This window comes from Crocodylus siamensis, chromosome 1 (assembly GCF_052110815.1).
Source record: "Crocodylus siamensis isolate JL-2025a chromosome 1, ASM5211081v1, whole genome shotgun sequence".
Lineage (NCBI taxonomy): Eukaryota > Metazoa > Chordata > Crocodylia > Crocodylidae > Crocodylus > Crocodylus siamensis.
Window position 1 is genome coordinate 185,791,134 of NC_143395.1, and position 18,132 is coordinate 185,809,265.

Genomic DNA, 18,132 nt, shown 5'->3' on the forward strand with positions numbered 1-18,132 from the left:
CCAGCCCTACTTTTCTATGAACATATTGTGTTTGTGTTTAAATAAAATTCAGCAACTATGACTTCCGATGCACAAGAACCTGATCCCTTTTCTGATTATAACTGTATTTTTACAAACTGAAAAAGTTCAGCCTGCTCTAGTCATTCCTTTTGAATTTTTTTTTAAAGCCATGTTAAGGAGTCCCCTTGTTGTCCTACTCTTCTCACTAGTCAAACCAAACACGAATTCTGACAAACATGTCTCATTTTTCAAAAGTTCATGTTAAAAGAAATCAATAAAGTTTTGTTTAGCATTACAGCAGATCATTTAAAAAAACTGAATATTGAACATTAAATATTTCATCTCATTCAGGATTTTGCCATAAAAAAAAACTTTAGGAGGCTGTCTGGATAAAGTACAAATAATAATAAAAAAAAAAAAAGCTAGGTAAATGCACATGCTTTCAAAAAAGATTTAAGTACACCTGGAAATAGTGTAAATAAAACATTTACAATAGTCCTGTCCTGGGTCTTGATATTCAAGATCCTTGTTGGGTTTTTCATCTCTCCAGTTCTGCTTTCAGTATTTCTCCCCAGGTATCAGCATCCATAGGATACATGCTTGTTTCTGGCAAACTACTGCTTGACTGAATATTGCTGTATTTGCCATTCAGCCATTCCTGCTTCACTTTACTCTTCCAGTAATTTCTCAGTAGTGTGATCTAAAAGAAAATGAAACCATTAAGAGGCCTGCAAAAACTAAGTCAACTTGAGAGGGCCCTATGAATATATTGTGTGGGGAGTTGGGAAAACTAATGCTTTATACTAGCAAAAGCATTTAGAATACATACAAATGTGTAGGTCTTCAGTGTAATGTCCAAATATACCGCTATCCTCTAGCAGACCAAGGCTTCTAACTTCTGTCTTTCAGTCAAGGTGAGGATCAGTCTCACTTCTCCCACTGAATCTTAAGGCATGGGGATTAGTGTGGGACAAGGAGCCTTACATTGTAGGGGGAGGTTGAACTCCTACCTCTTAAGCTTCTATAATTTTCAATTTGTCCTGAAATAAATGTGTCCTGAGTTTGGATTTATTTGAGAACTTTGAATGACCTCTTCTTATATATGTTCTTCAAGCAGGTGGTCAAGTTCTATATACCTACCCTATTGTCTGCCACACAATAAGTTCTGACCTATTGTGGCGGATGCAGCTTGTTATCACCACCTAGAGAGAGGTGGAAAAAGTGCTTTGGAAATGGCTGGGAAATGGTTATGTATAAAACTACCAAATGGCCTGCTTTGGAAATGGCTGTCTTGGAGTCCTGAAGAAATTGGAAAAATTGAGATTTTTGGCATGGTTTAAAGGTTTGTTTTGTTTTTCTCTCTTCAAAATGCATCACACTCTGCTGTTGTGCTATAGTTAAATGGACCTCTGAATATTTTCTCTCCCAAACTGGAAAGTATATGGCCAGTATAGTGCAGTTCTGCACATGCGCAGTACTTGCATTGTACTGGGACAGTGTTGGCCTGGGTTGGGCTGCCATTTTAGTAGCTTTAGTCATGAAAGAGGGAAAGACCTGTATTTCATTTGCTTTATTAACAGGGCCAATTACAAGGAGGTGGTATGTTTTGCTTCTGTATCTGTGAGAACTGAATGAGCACGTTTTGCTCAAAGTCCTGTCTCTGTTGACCCTAGTCTCGTTCTGATCCATTAGAACAATTCTTCTGAAAGGAGATGGCTCTGAAGCTGCTTTACTCGCTGAGTTGCAATAGCCAATTGACTTTAATCAGATGGAGACCTCAAAATCCACTCTGTTCTTTCTGTCCTATCCTGGTTGAAGGTGGTGTCTAAATCCATCCCTTTTTTGATCTCCTCTGAACTTGCTTGGCAAGTTCAGATCCTCCTGGGGAGCAGCTGTAGCTGTTGTTTCCCATCTACTGTCCATACCTGGATAAGGAGCTGTATACATGGAAGTGTTCTCTATTCCAGCAGACTTCAGGACTCCCAAAATATCCAGGCAGGCTTATTCCACTGAAGTGAAATTATGGGAAACATGTCAATCAGTAATTGTGTCCCTGACTCAAAAGTATTGCATTCATTTTCTTGAATGATCTCTTCTTGGGGATTAAGGGATAGTTTATTTTATCTCCAAGATATGTTTTGTAAGTTTTTTGGTGATTTATCAGTTTGCAGAATTAGATCTGTTCATGGGCAAAAAATAGCTACTAGATGACAACTTTTGATTGCTATTGACTATGGATGGATTGGAAATGCAATTCTCTATGTTCTGTTACACATTCCTGAAACTCTTCAGTTTCCCCAAACCTAATGTTAATGCTTAAATTTACCTTCCATGAATATCCATTTCCTCGATCACAATCAATCTCTCGCTGACAGACAGCTCTTACAATTAAACAGTGGTTTTTCCACAAATTGTCACTGTTCTCAATAGCGTGATTCCAGCTCTTGCATGTCATTGCTGCACTACATAAACTCTGAATGTCGAGTTTACTGAAAATTTTACAACTGACTTCTGGAGGCAAAACATCTACAAAGTTCTCTTGACTTTCTCTCTTTCTCTTGTCGGGAGGAAGGATTGTTGGTTCTTCACAAGAAACAACCGACTGCTTGTTCCTCTTGGAAGTTTTCTGCATAATTTAAGGCCTTGACAAATCAAATCTGTAAACCTGGGGGAGCAGGGAAAATATTACGAAATGATCAGTGAAAATAACAAAGGATAGTTACTGGAATAACATTATTAATATTATTTTGATCCTATAATAAGTGGTATCAACACTTGCCCTCATCGTTTTTATTTATCTTTTGTTTCTTTATACTCTGATCTCTTAGAAAATGCTTAGTTAAACAAGTATTACACTCCCAATACTGGCTGCTGAAATGAATTGTGTATTGCAACTTAAAACCAGAAGATGATTTATTCATATATAATGTCGCACTGATATCTCGGGTACATGCATATTAATGTTATACCTTCTGAATGCTACAGAATTTGCTGCATGGGGAATCTTTTTTTAACTGGGATGCTATATTGGGGACTTGGTTACCCTTTATGGACCTTAATGATCCCATAGCATTCTTTGGACTACAAGTCTGTTCTGCAAGCCATCTTAGCCTTCCCTCTGTATAGTGCTTCCATTGAATTCTTTCTTGGAGGTGGCAGTCCTGAAATCTTAAATGCTTTTTTTTTTCGATGGAGGGAAAAATCAGCAGGTGCTCACTGTTATGCCAGCTGCTTATTCCAGGAACTAAAATATATGGTAACCTGGACCATATAAATGATAGCCTATGAATATCCAAATCTCTAGAGGATGGTGACAATATTGTCAAAGCCAAATGTTCAGAATTTTAATTCTTTAGCCCCCAAACATCACTGGTGACTTCAATGATTTGGAAAAAAAAAAAGAGAGAGAAGAGGCTCACTCCCTCCCACACAAAACCCCTTCAGGAATTTTGTTGGGCTAGAAGCTTTAAAAAAAGATGGCTAAAGGGTAACGCCTGGACCTACAATATTATTCCCATACCACCACACTTCTCCAGGAGCTGCAGCTTTCAGTAACTTTCCAATCATGAGACTTCACAGAAAAGGGCAAGAACTAGCAACACTGCAAATCAACCACGAAGACTAATTGGGAGCGAACAGCATGGGGATGCTGTCTGTGTAGAGGGGAAGATCTCTCTTGCCAAATGTTTCTCTCAGCACTTTACAAAGGAGTGAGAAGTGGTGTTGTTGCTGTGATTGTCCAGAAAATGTGTGAGGGGCAAAGATGTCTTGGGGCAGGGGTTCTTCACCCCCAGCCTGGGGGCAGATCTGGCTATGTCATCTGGCCCTTGGGACTCCCCACAGGTCTGGAAACTTAGCAGTGGGGGAGCAGCAGCACTGCTCTTCTGTTGCCAAGCTGCCATTCATGGGAAGCCCCAGGCCCTGCATGCTAGATCAAGTGCCAGATCCCAGTGCACAGGGCCAGTCAGGGTGGTGTTAGGCTCCAGGGCCAAATCCTGGAGGGGTTGGGGGAAGAGGTCAGGAAGGGGCAGTGCCAGGCCCCAACTGCAGTGTGGAAGGGTAAAAGGGAGTGGTGTTTGGACCCCATCCCAGCTTGTGGGGGGTAAGAGGGCTCAGCACCCCAGGGTCCAACCAGCTACATGGAGGTGTTAAAGGTGCTGAGTCAAAGGGCCTGATTTTTGTATGTGGGGCTCCATCCACCCCACAGACTAGCTCCAGGCCACCCATGCAGCCCACAGAACCAAGAGACTGAGCATCAATCTTAGGGCGCTCTCTTTTCTTGGACTAGCTGCATAATTGGGATAAAAGTTAGACAAGCTTTTGGATCCAAGACCATCTTCCTTGGGCTGCATGCCTTGCATTGAAAAGCTCATCTGCCTTTGATCCTGACTCCAGAATTGGTCTGATAAGAGGGGATCCCACCCCACCTTCAAATGAAAGCTGGTGAGAAAATCCAGCTGTGCAATCATTGCATGTTTTTGAGCACCAGCTTGGTAGTGAACTGGCTCTCTTTAGCTAGATGGACATTTTTTATTTCTGTTTTGGCATAAGGAGTTGGCATAGGTGGCCAGTCTATATTTTATTGTGCATGCCTGGGCAGTGAATGGCATAATCTAGGCAAGGGCTGAAAAAGGCCAGGGCAGAGGCCCAGTGGGGCCTGGCTCCAACCAGCCCCTAAGCCAACGGCAGACCAAAAGCTCCAGCCCCACCAACCCAGAAGCAGGCGCTGCGTCCAGAAACGACCGCAGAGCGGGTCGACCCTGGCCCAACTGCCTCCCGCCTCGAGCCCGTAGGCCGAGGCGCGCGTGCGCAGAACGCAGGAGCGAAGTTGCCACCCGGCGGCTCCGGCTTAAGCCCCGCCCCCTTCCCCAGTACCTGGCTTCGCGCCGCGACGAGTCGCCCCCATTCCAACCGGGATGTTTACAAGCCGGCAGCCTCCCCCGGCCCGGGCGCATGCGCTGGAGAAGGGCGGCGGCCGCGAGGCATGCTAGGACATGTAGTTTTCCCGGGAAGGGGGGGGAGTGGCTGTTGGAGACTACCGCATCCGGGAGGCACGGCCGGGCTTGGGGGCGGTTTTCAACGCAAGTGGGCGGGGCCTCGAAAGTGGAAGCAGAGAAGGGGGAGGGGGGAGAAAAACCTCCCTCTGGGAGGCTGCCTCTCGCCATGTCAGGGTTTCAGTTAGCGCCCGCGGACGGGGGCTGCCCTGTGGCGCTACCGCGCGGGGAGACAGTGATAGGAAGAGGCCCCCTGCTGGGCGTAAGTGTGGCACTGGGGGGGAGGGCGGAGCGTGGAATCGGTCCCGTCCCCTCCCCACCCCACCCCACCCCATCCCAAGCTGCGTGGGCACGGCTGAGGGGCGCTGCTGGGGGCGGGGCATTGCTTGCGCATGCGTGGTACAGTAGTTCGCCCCGCCCTCCGGTGCCGAAGCATGCGCGGTGCCCAGCGCTGGGGGGCGGGTAAGTGACGCGGTTGGGAGTGGACAGACTGTAACTGCCTAGAACGAAGCACTTGAAAAGGAGGCGGGGAGCGGGCGCTGCTCCCGCGAAGTTAGGGGCTCCTGCAGCACTGCCTGGCTAAAGTCCTGCTCCTGCCAGTGCCAGGCAGTTGGGTTTAAACTGGGTGGAGCAGGAATCGGTGCACACCCCTCCACATCCACTCCCGGCACAGACTACTTTTAAATTTCATCCCCTGGGCCTTTGGTTCGACCTAGCCATGTGGATTAAGTGGAAAACAAGGTTACAATTCCCCAAACACCAGGGGACCAGCTTATTAATATTCTTGTTTAATGCCAGGGTTTAGAGTTGTAAGTGGCTGTAGCTTTCTTGGTTTGTTTTCTTCCTTCCTTCTTCTCTCTTTCCAGCCCCTTAATATTTTGACAGTTAGGGAAGGTGTAGCCGAGCTGGCCACCCTGAATGTGTTTGCACATACATTTAATGTGCTGTTGTTATTGCACAATAAGTGGAGTCCCTGTAATAACAGGTACCAGTGAAATGGGCAGTAACTTTGTGCTTTAGTGGGATAGCACAGCTTTCACCCTGCTGTGCTGCTGCGCAGTAGAATTAGTTTATTGTACATTTAGCATTTTGTGCCCACTGAGTCTCATTTTCTTAGTTTCATAAGCATCTTGCCTGCCTGCCCACAAATGAGGTGCGGAGGGGGAAGGAGCCACATGATAAATTGGGGAATGAGGAGAGTTGTATATTTCTTTACTCAAATCCAGGCAGAGCATAAGTAACGCTACACTTGCTTGATAAACAGCCATAATTCTATTTGCAGAAGACTTTAGTTTGATAGGGTTTCCCACAGTGTTTTTCTATGCTTTGATCAACAAAGAAATAATTAACAATATTGACCCTGGCAATGTCCTGAGACAAATAGCGGCCATTCTCTCTGCTTGTGTTTCAGGTTATTTTTAAGGAATTATCAGTACGTTCATTTGTGCTTCATTTTTTATGTTAAGGTTATTTTCAGAACTGACAAGTTTATTTTTTTTGTAATGTGAAACCTTAAGATTCTGCTTTAGGCTATGGACAAACGTAACTTTTAACAGTTTTAAAAGGAGAAGGAGAAAATGCTGTTGGTGAATGAGTCATTTGGAATGATGTAGCTCTTAGATCTTTGTATATCTATAGTGATGCAACTTGGCTAAAATGCTGAATCTTTTAATCTTGAATCATAGGACCAGAAGGGGCCCTGAAGGATCATTGGGTCCAGCCCCCTGCATGAGCAGGAAAGACATCTGGGTTCTGGTGACCCCAGCCAGGTAGCCGTCCAGTCTTCTCTTGAAGACCTCTACAGTAGAGTGCATCACCTCTGGGAGGAGCTTATTCCATAGTCTGGTCATCCTAGTTGTGAAGAATTTTTTCCTGATGTTCAGCGTATATTCCAAACTATGTTCCAGGAGTCTGTGGCTGTTGTTTCTCGTTTTTCCCCTCAGCTTTTTTTTCTTAAGCTGAAGAGTCCGAGATCCCTCAGCCTCTCCTTGTATGGCTTGCTATGCAGGTCCCTGATCAGATAGGTGGCCGTTTTCTGGACCCTGTCGAACTTTAGCATGTCCTTGTTGAAGTGCGGCACTCTGATGCATGCTGGAGTGTTATTAATCCTAGTGGCTACTGTCATATTGCTGGCTCGTATTCATGCTGGGGTCTATTGTTACCCCCAGATCCCTTTCATTTTGTAGTGCTGGTCAGGTTAGTGATGCTCAGCCTGTGGGTTTGCTAGGGGTTCTTCCCGCCCAGATGCAGTACTTTGCATTTCCTTATGTTGAACCTCATCTGGCTCTGTTCTGCCCAACATGCCAGCCTGTCTAGGTCTGCTTGTATCTGCAGCCTATCTGCAGGTGTGTCTACACAACCCCATATCTTGGTGCCATCCGTGAACTTGGCAAATGGGCTTTTCACCCCCTCATCCAGGTCATTGATGAAGATGCTGAACAGCGCTGGGCCAAGTACCAAGCCCTGGGGTACGCTGTTTTCCACATCCTGCCAGGACGACACTGATCCATTCATTTGGACTGTCTGCATCCTACCCCGCAACCAGTTTTGCACCCACTTGATGGTCCTGCAGTTGAGCCCAATATCTTCCAATTTTCTGATCAGTACCCTCTGGGATACCAGGTCAAAGGCTTTCTGGAAGTCAAGGTATACGATGTCAACTGCTTTTCTCTTGTCCAGGTGACGAGTCACCTGATCATAGAAAGAAATGAGGTTGGTCAGACAAGACCTGCCTGTGATGAAGCCATGCTGGCTGTCATTCAGTATCATGCCTTCTATAGCTTCTTTGGTGAATGTTTCTAGGATTTTCCCTGGAATAAAAGTTAAGCTAATTGGCCTGTAGTTTCCCGGGTCCTCATGCTTCCCCTTCTTGAAGATGGGCACAACATTGGCCCTCTTCCAGTCCTCTGGGATTACTCCAGAGGCCCATGATTTCTGAAAGATCTTTGCCAGGGTTCTTTGGCCAAAGCTTGCAGCACTCTCGGGTCCTGCTGATTTATAGACGTCTAATTTCTTTGATTGATTGTACACCACTTCTATGGCAAAGGTGGGAATGGTGTCAATCCCACCCTGCTCGTTCTGTGCCCTACCTGGCGTGTTATTCCCCTTGGTCTTGTGAAAGACCAAGGCAAAGTAGTTACTTAGGAGTTCCGCTTTTTCCTGAGTGGTAGTGACCAGGTATCCTGAGGCATTGAGCAGCAGCCCCACACTCCCATTAAATTTGTTTCTAATCCCTATGTAGCTAAAGAACGACTTCTTGCTGTCCTTGATTCTTGTAGCTAGTTTTAGTTCAGTTTCTGCCTTAGCTTGCCTAATCTGGTTTCTACAAGCGTGGGCCATTGTCAAGTAGTCTTCCTTAAAGGGTGTCCCAAGCTTCCATTGTTTGGACGCCTTTGTTTCTCTGTAGGAGGGCGGGCTGCAACTTCCCTGCTTAGCCAAGAGGGTTTTTTTAATCATTCTGCTACTTTTTCTCCGTAAGGGAATTAATTCTTTCTGAGCCTTAAGGATCGTGTCCTTAAGGGATGTCCATTCTTCTCGTGCTCCCTTTTACATGTGGTCCTTGGTCTCAGGGCATTCTCTACTAGTGATGTGAGCTTATTAAAATTTGCGTTTTTGAAATCTAAGACTCTCTGAGCTTGGTATCTGTCTTGTCAGCCTTGCGACGGACTGTAAACGTAATGATTTCATGGTCACTATTGCCTAGGCTGCTCTCTGTTTTAGTTGGATGAAATGGCTTTGAAGCTGTAATAGTTTTGTTATGCTTGTAGGGCTATAGGAGTATTTGGGTATAACAGTTCATCCTAACTGCTATATTGGTAGAATCATCATTGATATTGATGCTGTTGCTTTGTATATATACTATTAATGAGAATTGCTTTGATTTAATTTCAGGCAGACATGCCAAAAAGTCAAGACTGGACTGGTTGTTAGGGAAGGAAGAGAGGACTGCTTTTCTGATGAGTGGTCCAGTGTTGCTGACTGCTTTTCAGTGTTTGGGCTTCTAAAGCGCTGAGTGTGTCACTTAAGGAAGGCTTGACCAGGGGAGAGTCAGCTGGGACAAGATTGCAGTGCTTACACGAGAGATCCAACTAGATAAGGAAATGTATGAAAAATACGTTTAGTTGCTTTCTTTGCTATAGGAAGTATTCAGTGATAACAGGCACTAGTGCTTTATCCTTCCCTTAATGATGTTTGCTTTCCATGGAAGGATACAAAGTAAATTTTGTTGCCAAAGCCTCATTTTTCAGTCTGTTTTAGGTTCTGCTTCATGTCTACTAGTGAGATGCTGGTAAGAAACATAAGTGATGCAGGTTGAGAGGTCCAAAGGCTCAGCCAGACATAGCTGTTGGAAAATGGTGGTTGGGATTCTTAATGATTTGTTCATAGATTCTACTTAGGGGCTCCACTTACATATCAGTTGCTAGTTATTTCCCAAACACTCATTAACTAATAAATATGAAGTGACCTTAACAGCCTCTGTCTAATGAAAAAGATTCTTCTCAGTTTTTTGCTTCCACCAGAGCTGCCTGATTCCTGCTTGGGAGGGTAGGTCTGTTGCATTAATCCTGCCAGATTAGTTATATTGACTGTATGAACAAGAGAGATCACTGCTACTTTACTCAAGGCTTGTTTGTTTGTTTAAACCCTGCTGTCTACAACCCCTGGTATTCATAGCATTTTCAAGCCACAGTGTGAAACTTACCTTTTTTTTGGTTTTACTGCGGATCACGGATTCTGAATAGCAGCAGTAAATCCATTTGAATTCCGTTAACTTCTCTTTGTACCTTGGCAAGAATTTGAGTAGCAAGCAGAGACACTGGAACTACCAGATTTATGTTAACCCCAGATTTATGAGTGACACCAGTGCTAGCTAAAAGCATGCAAGCTGCAGGGCCCGCAGTGGAGAATATTCACTGCTTACAGATGGGAGTGAAAATGCAGGTATGATTTAAGATGATTCTAGATATCAGTACAAGTCCCATAGCAGTTAGCTAGAAGTAGTGCACATGTACACAGGGATCACTCATGACCATCTACAAACTTGTTTTCTTGCGGAGTACATGTTGTGTGTCAATACAACAAAAGTTTGATTTATTCTTCTGGCAATTTGCTTCCTGGAGTATATTGATTTGTATTCATTTTCCTCAAATGAACAGGCTGGAGGGTTGGTAGTCTGACAGAATCGTTGATGAAGTCAGGGTAGTTATGCGCCTTTTGGGGGTGCTGTGAAAGTGTGTGCAGAAAACAGCATCGTGCATCATGGATGGCCACAGCTACTATGCACCTGCCAACCACTAACCCTGCGACTCCTAGTAATTGTATAGGGTATGATAGGTGAGAATCTCTCCCACTCCTCAGTACTCCCCTGGTATTTTTTTTTTTTTGCTTGCCATTTGTCTTATTATTTTGCTTTGAGTTAGTATGTTGTAGATCACGGATGGGGAACCTCTGTGCTGCTGGTTGGCTGGGGGCTTCATTTCCCAGCTGCCCCTGCTCACATGGCTTGTGTCGGTTTCCAGGGAGACCTCAGCAGCACTGGCAGTGCAAGGGGCTGCTCTGGAGCTGCCGGGAATGTGCCACGGTGGGCAGCTTCCTCCGGAGCCACCATCTGTAGCTTGCACACTCCGGGCAGGGGCATACATGCAGGGGATTATGGCTCTGCCCTGGTTCCAGACAGGCTGTCACTGCTGGAAGGAACCGGGGCAGAGCTATGATCCCCTGCATGCATGCCCCTGCTCAGAGTGTGTAAGCTACAGATTACAGCTCTGTCCAGGTCCCAGAGTAAGCTTCCCCCATCCCATGTTCCCAGCAGCTCCGGAGTGGCCCCCTGTGCTGCTCTGCCGCGTGCGCTGCCAGTGCGGCTGGGGCTGGGGTCTCCATGGAGACTGGCACAAGCCGCAGGCAGGGGCGGCTGGGAAATGAAGTCACCAGCCAACCAGATCTGGCCTGCAGGCTGGATGTACTTCTTCCCTGTTGTAGATACTAATACAGGTTGTGAACTCGAGTAACATGGGGTTTCCAGGGACTCAGACTTAGTGGGAGCTCTTCAGTGTTCCCATGTTGCAGCATTGCTTATACATGCCATACATGTACTTTATACAGTCTCTGCTGTGGAATAGTTCATGCAGTGTTGTCCTTAGTGACAGTGTCTCTGTAGCTAAGGAGGCTTTATTGCCTGGTACCCATTCTTTGCTTGTGAAATTTGGAGATTGCAACCTGTTTCTGTCATGGGATGGAATTTGTGACCCTTACTGCAGGCTGCAAATCTGTCTTGCCTTGCCATAATCCCTTGGCATCCAAACTGCCTGCATTCTGTCCTCGCTGCAGGGAAGCAACAAGGGTAAGAACATGAGAGCAGCAGAGAGGGCTGTGGAGGAGATGAGTAGCATGCAGCTGCCCCCCTGCTGCCATTTGTGGGCCAAGCATGGCTTGCAGGCTGAAGGTTGCCAGCGCTTGCTATAGCTTCCGAGTCTTCTAATTCAGCTATTTTTTCCCCCAGATATGTACTTATCCTTTGTAAAGTTTTACCATTTTCCCTACATTTTATTTTGGAGTACTTGTTCATGATTCAGCATGGCATTTTTTCCCCCTAGTATGCATTGTGTAAAATAATAATATAGTGAGGCACAGAAAAAATGAAATTTGTTAGTTGGATGTATACTAGTTGCAGTGAAATGTTAAGTCTTCAGTAGTTTTACACGTCTTTTTTCCTTATGAAATGTAGTTTAAGAGAATACAAAAATACTTGGAGCACATTTGGTCAAATGCAATAACTTAGTTACTCACTAGATGTCACAATATACTCGTACAATTTGTGAGGCATTTTGTTGCCAGACAGAATATGCAGGTTTAAATCTAATAATGCATTTCTAATATTCATAACTTCATGCAAAGATGTATCTGATCTTCCCATTGTTCTATGCCTGAAGGGACTGGGAAAGCTTTCATTATTTGTAAAAACAGTGAAGACATGTAGAAGTATGGCCTTGTTGCTATAATTAATGAGAGAGGTTTTTTTTTTTGTCTTAGTCTTTTGTTTTAGGATCCCAGACTCTTCCAAGTGAGAGAGGTTATGGTTAGATTAAAAAAAAAAAATCTCTTTTAAAGGCTGGCATTATACATAAAGTCTATAACGTAGTTTTTAAGAATTAACTTTTATAATTTCTTTGGGAACTGTTATTGCTGTCCTGAAACTTTCTTTATAGCAAACCTGGCTTTTTGCTTTTCAGATACCAGTGTGTTAAAGACCAACCTACCCAAGTAAGGGCCTTTGTGGGTTGGTTTTTTTTTTAATGTATTAAGACATAATGGCTTGTTCTATCTTTCTTTTAAATATTTACTCCTATCTTTTTCCGTTAAGAGCTGTCAGGTGTCAAATTGGATACTTGAAAAAAAAAAATAATTGTGGGGCTTTCTCTTGAACCTTAAGATTTGTGGCTTTTGTTTCTAAATTGATGATGTGGAGAGAAGCTTGAAACTTTTTATTATTTTTAAATACTGAGATTTCACTTGGTGACTGCGGGAGGTAGCACTTGAGGAGGGGAAAAATAAATACTGTGAGTTACGATAAAATCAACATTGACAGTACTAAGATGCCACAAACTACATAACCAGAATCAAGCTGTTCTGGCTTCCAAGAACTATCTGACTTAAATTTTTTTACTTAGTTTTGATCGAGATGAAACTGTTTTGTATTAGAAATTTAGGTCACTGTACACTTTTTTTGAAACACGGTGATTTATTTCAGCTAGAAGGGCACCCTTATATTGGTGCCATATTGGATCGACACCAGTACAAGGGAAATTACCAGTGCCAATCCAAAGCCTACACTGGCTTTTTTTAGCCAGTGTGGCCGACTTTTTTTTTTTTTAATGTCACCAATTTTTAAATACAATATGCCTTCTCGGCAGGGTTTCCGGATGCTGTGTGCGTGAGCCCAGCTGCAGCATGCATGTGGCCAGGAGTGTAGCTGGGCTACATGGGGAACAACAACCTGCAGATAAGTCTGTAGAGGGGAGGGTGTGTGTGTGGGGTGGGTGGGGGAGCAAATTGAAGCCCCCTGCATGGTGAGGGTGGGAGTGGAGCTGCGGGTGGTGAATGGGACCCTGGGGCCGGGGTGGGGAGAGGGATAAAGCCGCAGGTAGCTCATCCGGGGCGGTGTGGGGGGGGGATGGTGGCTTCCTGTCACTGCGCACCTCCCCAAGGTGGGCATGTGCCTCCCCAGACTTGTGTGCAGGGTGGAGGCAGGCTGCCTGCTGTGGACTTGGGGCTCTCTACCCTGCTGCCTTTGCCGTGGGAACAGTGTGCTGGCCATGTGCCTCCAGCCTGTTCAGTAGCAGTCGCAGCAGCAGTTTGTGCTTCCTTCTTGCCAGATGGGCAAGGGATGTGTGGCAAGTGCACGGCTCCCAGGGCAAAGGCAGCTGAGTGAGTGGAGAGCCCTAAGCTCTGGGCCCCACTCAACTCTGCTACTAAAAGTGTCCCAGCACTTAAATGGTAGTAGCTCATTTGGCAAGGTTTAGTTCAAGCACCACTGCTGCCATTTTTAAGTCCCAGGACACTGAACCCCTGGATGTGCTGCCCGCAGCTCCATCCTGTTCCCTGCCCCTGTCCCAGTCCCTGCCCCGCCACACTCCTTCCCTCCCCCACGTCCCCTCCACAGACTTACCTGCAGGGAGCTGCTCTCCATGCTGCCTGGCTGCACTCCTGCAAGTTGGTTATTAGATCAGTATCAGCCAACATGCCTGGTGAATAAACGGCTGTTGGTATTGGCCAGAAAAATCTTTATCAGTGCATCCCTAATTTCAGCGTCACTTGGAGACTGTATAATGATAAAAACTTGGTTTATGTAAAATCTTGCCTCATTTATATTGCTTTCTTAACATGTAAATTTACCACTTGGGTAAACCATGCTGGAACAAAGCCTTTAACCACAGAACAAGAAATGCGTAAGTAGCCATAATGTAAGCTTTTTCATACTGTCCTGTTGGTTGAATCTGGCCCAGAGAGCACTTCATCACTTAGGATGGTAATTAATTCTTGGAATTCTTGTTTCTTGGAATTATGCCTATTAGTACAGCTGTTTCTGTACAACATATTGGAATACTCAATAGTCTTAAATAAATCCATAATAAAAATGCAGAAGGTGCAGGGGGACTATTTCATCCTACTTTAGTACTAAAAGTAAACTCTGTGGAAATAATGAATAGCGGTGTAAATTGTAGTTCAAATAGCATCTGTGTTTAAGCTATAAACCAGCAACTCAAACGAGTTAAGGTAGCTACCAGTATCACCAGAAATGTTTATTCATAGATTTTATAGACAAGACCCAGTTCTTCAGTTTGTTTAAATCAGTGGTTCCCCACCTCACTGGACATGAGGCAACTCTCCATAACTGTTGTGAATTGTGGCACCTAATTTGAAAAACAAATTTATATACAGGCATACCTCGTTTTATTGCCCTTCGCAGATATTGCGTTTTTTACAAATTGAAGGTTTGTGGCAACCCTGCGTCAAGCAAGTCTGTCGGTGCCATTTTTCCAACAGCATTTGCTCACTTCATGTCTCTGTGTCACATTTTGGTAATTCTCGCAATATTTCAAACTTTTTAATTATTATTATATTTGTTATGGTAATCTGTGATCTTTGATGTTACTATTGTAATTGTTTTGGGGCGCCACGAACTGCGCCCATATAAGACGGCGAACTTAATCGATAAATGTTGTGTGTGTTCTGACTGCTCCACCGACCAGCTGTTCCCCCATCTCTCTCCCTGTCCTCGGGCCTCCCTATTCCCTGAGACACAACAGTATTGAAATTAGGCCAATTAATAACCCTACAATGGCCTCTAAGTGTTCAAGTGAAAGGAAGCAGCCATCAACATTGAGGCAAGACCCTCCACCAGCAAAAAGATTACGACTTGCTGAAGGCTCAGATGATGATTAGCATTTTTTAGCAATAAAGTATTTTTTAATTAAGGTATGTACATTGTTTTTTTAGACATAATGCTATTGCACACTTAATAGACTACAGTATGGTGTAAACATAACTTTTATGTGCACTGGGAAATCAAAAAATTCGTGCGACTCGCTTTATTGTGATATTCGCTTTATTGTGATGGTCTGGAACCGAACCCACAATATCTCCGAGGTATGCCTGTACTACAGTGCTTGCTTTCTTGTAGAGCGGCTAGGCCATAAGTATTGAGGACTGGTCAGTCAGGGACAAGCTGGAGCCTGCCCTCATTTGCCTCTCCTCACATGTTGTGTCACTTTTTTAAAGGATTTTGGTGGTACCTTGGTTGTGAATTGCTGACACACAAAAAAATGAAGCCAGCAAGAATTGAGGATTGAATTTATAGTTGCAGAACCACAAGCTAACTTGAATATATACTCTAAAAACAGTGGGGCCAAAACTGTGAGCACCATGGGCCAGATGAGTGCCATAGGGCCAGTGTGGCCTGGACCAGGCTTTATGCTATCTCCGACCAGCTAGAGCCCAATCCCAGCTGGCTGGGAGTGGCAAAGCCCCCAGTGGCCCAATCGCAGTGCATAGGGGCTGGGTTGGGGCAATATGGGGTACTGTCCCCACCTAGCCAGGATTGGGCTCCAGAGTTTCAGTGCTGCACCTGGCTGATCAGGACCATAGCCCACAGGGATCCCCACAAGAGGGGTTGGATCTGGCTCACAGGCCAGGGATTGAGAGCACCCTTGCTCTAAGTATTTGGTCACAGTGGTGTAATTAGGGCAGGGCAGCTGAGGCGGCCACATATGCCAGTGGTAACTGGAAGTTACTGCTGCTCACATGTGGTAGTTGGCCAGGTACCTGGCCATGTCATTATGCCTCCTCTTGGTCATAATCACTTTTGGATTAGCTGTAATCTTACAGAAGAAAGTGATGTTTTACATCCATGGTGCTCAGCCTCTGACCCATGAGCCTGTGTCATCCAGCCCTGTGATCTCTATATGCCTCCAGGAATTTGGTGGTGGGAGAGCAGTGGGATCATTTTTTGGACCCAGGGGGAGCCGTATAGGCTGGTTGACAGCTCTGTGTGCTACATCATGATGATGTGTGGTGTGGCCAGTGCATGAGATCAGTGGAGATCTGGCATGTGTGGCTGGATCACACCCAGTGACTGAACCCACATGCTAATCCTGCTCAGGACCTGACCCATGAACTGTCCCTATGCATGGGATCTGGTCTGTGCACTCCACTTGCTCAGCCTTTCAGCATCATGGGCCAGACATCACTGTCTTACACTGTTGCAGACCTATTTCAGCTGTTTTATTTTAAATGCAACTTGCCTTGTCATTGAAAACAGCTATCCAGAAATTGTGAACTTAGTTGCTCAAAGTATTTGTTTTTCTCAAGAGGCCATTTTTGAGATGTCTTTGAAAGCTTTATTTAATTAGGTTTTTATACAAAATTTTTGTTCCTACTGGTGAATGAAGCCTAGCTTTTTAAACACTTATTTGTTTCTTTACTGCTCTTAATTTTTAAAGACTTCTTCAACTTTGGGAAAGGTGCACAATTTCAGGATAAAAAATGATAGTGTTAGGATACTGTAACTGGTGGTCCAAGACATTCTTCTAGGCAGACCTGACAGAATGTCTTGCATTTGAAAGCTTGTTGAACTCTACCGTAACTATATAGTTAGTCCAATAAAAGATGAACCTAAGAAATCCTTGCTTCTCCCAGAATAAAAAAACAAATTCAGTTTAAAAGTTAAAATTGAGAGAATCTTAAACTAGCAAAACAAAAATGAAGAAGTAGAGATGTTTTGTATTTCATGGTGGCAAAAAGGAGCTTAAAAAACAAAAACCCAACTTTAAATATGTATTTTTCTGAAAAATAAAACAAAAAGGCCATTGCACTTTTGAAGCCTGCAAATTTGAAACAAATACTTTTTAAAGGCAATTATTCTATTTTCTTTCAACTCTAATGCTATATTCTTAAGCAGAGTTTGATCTTCCCAGGGTACCTGTTGCACAATAAATGTTACAAATCATGAGCTCTTTGCCTGGATATCAACATGTTTTCCTCTTGGGTCATAAATAGGGTAAAACCATATTCCCTTTTGAACATCTTCCCTTATTTCTTTTAATTTATTTGTCTTTTATCATTCTTTTGAAATGCCACATTTAACATTATATTTCTGAGGAATACACACAGTCCACAGTAATGTCAGTCATTACTCTCTATCATCTTCATTTACATTGATACCTTTATACATTGGTATAATATCTTTTTTCCCCACTTCAGTCAAAATTTTTGATCAAAGAGAGAATCTGCTGTAAAAATGAAATAAGAAAACCCACTCATGTCCATTTTAAACTTTGCTTGCATTAATTCCCTGAATATGCCAGGGAGTTAACTTTCTTGCACAGGAGTCAAAACATGCAAATCTTAAATTTAAACATAGGATAGATGATTATTTTTAGTAGTTTTTTAAATATATTTAGATATTATAATTGGTGATTTAACTAGTAATGATATTATTTACATTAAATACTGCATTATGTTGGTGATAAGTTAATGTTAAAGATAAATGCCAAGCAAATAGATTGGGCTATACAAATTTCTGGTCTGAAAGCTCTAACTGGGTTTGTGGGAGCTAATACATTAGTTCTGTAAAGATGCATATCTCCTAACAAAATCCTCTTAACACTTCCTTCTTCCTAGAAACTATCCAAGAATAAATTGTTTATTGTCATACCCTTTCTAACTCCCCCCAACCTCTCCCCTTCTCTCTGAGGAAACTTCTGTTGAAAAGCATTTATTAGACCTAATCTTGCAAATACTTACACGAGTACATGAGTTAACTTATTGATTTTAGTAAGATTACTTGCATCAGGAATAAATGGCTGCAGCTTTTGGGAGCTTGGTGCTCATGTTCAGGCTGAGCTGCTAATAGAATGGAACATTGGGGTGTGAAAATATTTCTCAGGAATCATCAATTAAAGTTAGCATGCAGTGTTTTGCACACATCAAAAACATTTATTTTTCTGCTGCATAGGTTAAATATCATATGATAAAAAGCAAATGGGTTTTAGACCATGTAAATCTCAGGCTGTCTTAGTGACAAAAATTGTTGGTTTTGTTTTTGTTTTTGTTTTTTTTTCAAATCATCATAGGAGTTTGT

At 43.7% G+C, this 18,132-nt stretch overlaps 2 protein-coding genes across 3 annotated transcripts in view; one reads left to right on the forward strand and one right to left on the reverse strand.

Moving 5' to 3' along the window:
* Nucleotides 1-249: 249 nt before the first annotated feature.
* On the reverse strand, nt 250-5,017 carry FBXO48 (F-box protein 48). Its single transcript, XM_090051072.1, has 3 exons — nt 4,876-5,017; nt 2,327-2,665; nt 250-700 (listed from the first exon to the last, which is right to left on the reverse strand). The coding sequence occupies exons 2-3, from the start codon at nt 2,630-2,632 to the stop codon at nt 539-541; spliced, it is 468 nt and encodes a 155-aa protein (XP_089907198.1). The 5' UTR covers nt 2,633-2,665; nt 4,876-5,017; the 3' UTR covers nt 250-538.
* Nucleotides 5,018-5,081: 64 nt separating this feature from the next.
* The window catches only part of APLF (aprataxin and PNKP like factor), a 100,530-nt gene continuing 87,479 nt past the window's right edge, over nt 5,082-18,132 (forward strand). For both annotated transcript variants that reach the window (XM_090051050.1, XM_090051060.1), the window contains exon 1: nt 5,082-5,256. In XM_090051050.1, the coding sequence (XP_089907176.1) occupies nt 5,164-5,256 (93 nt within the window). In that variant the 5' untranslated portion in view covers nt 5,082-5,163. The remainder of the gene's footprint in view (nt 5,257-18,132) is intronic.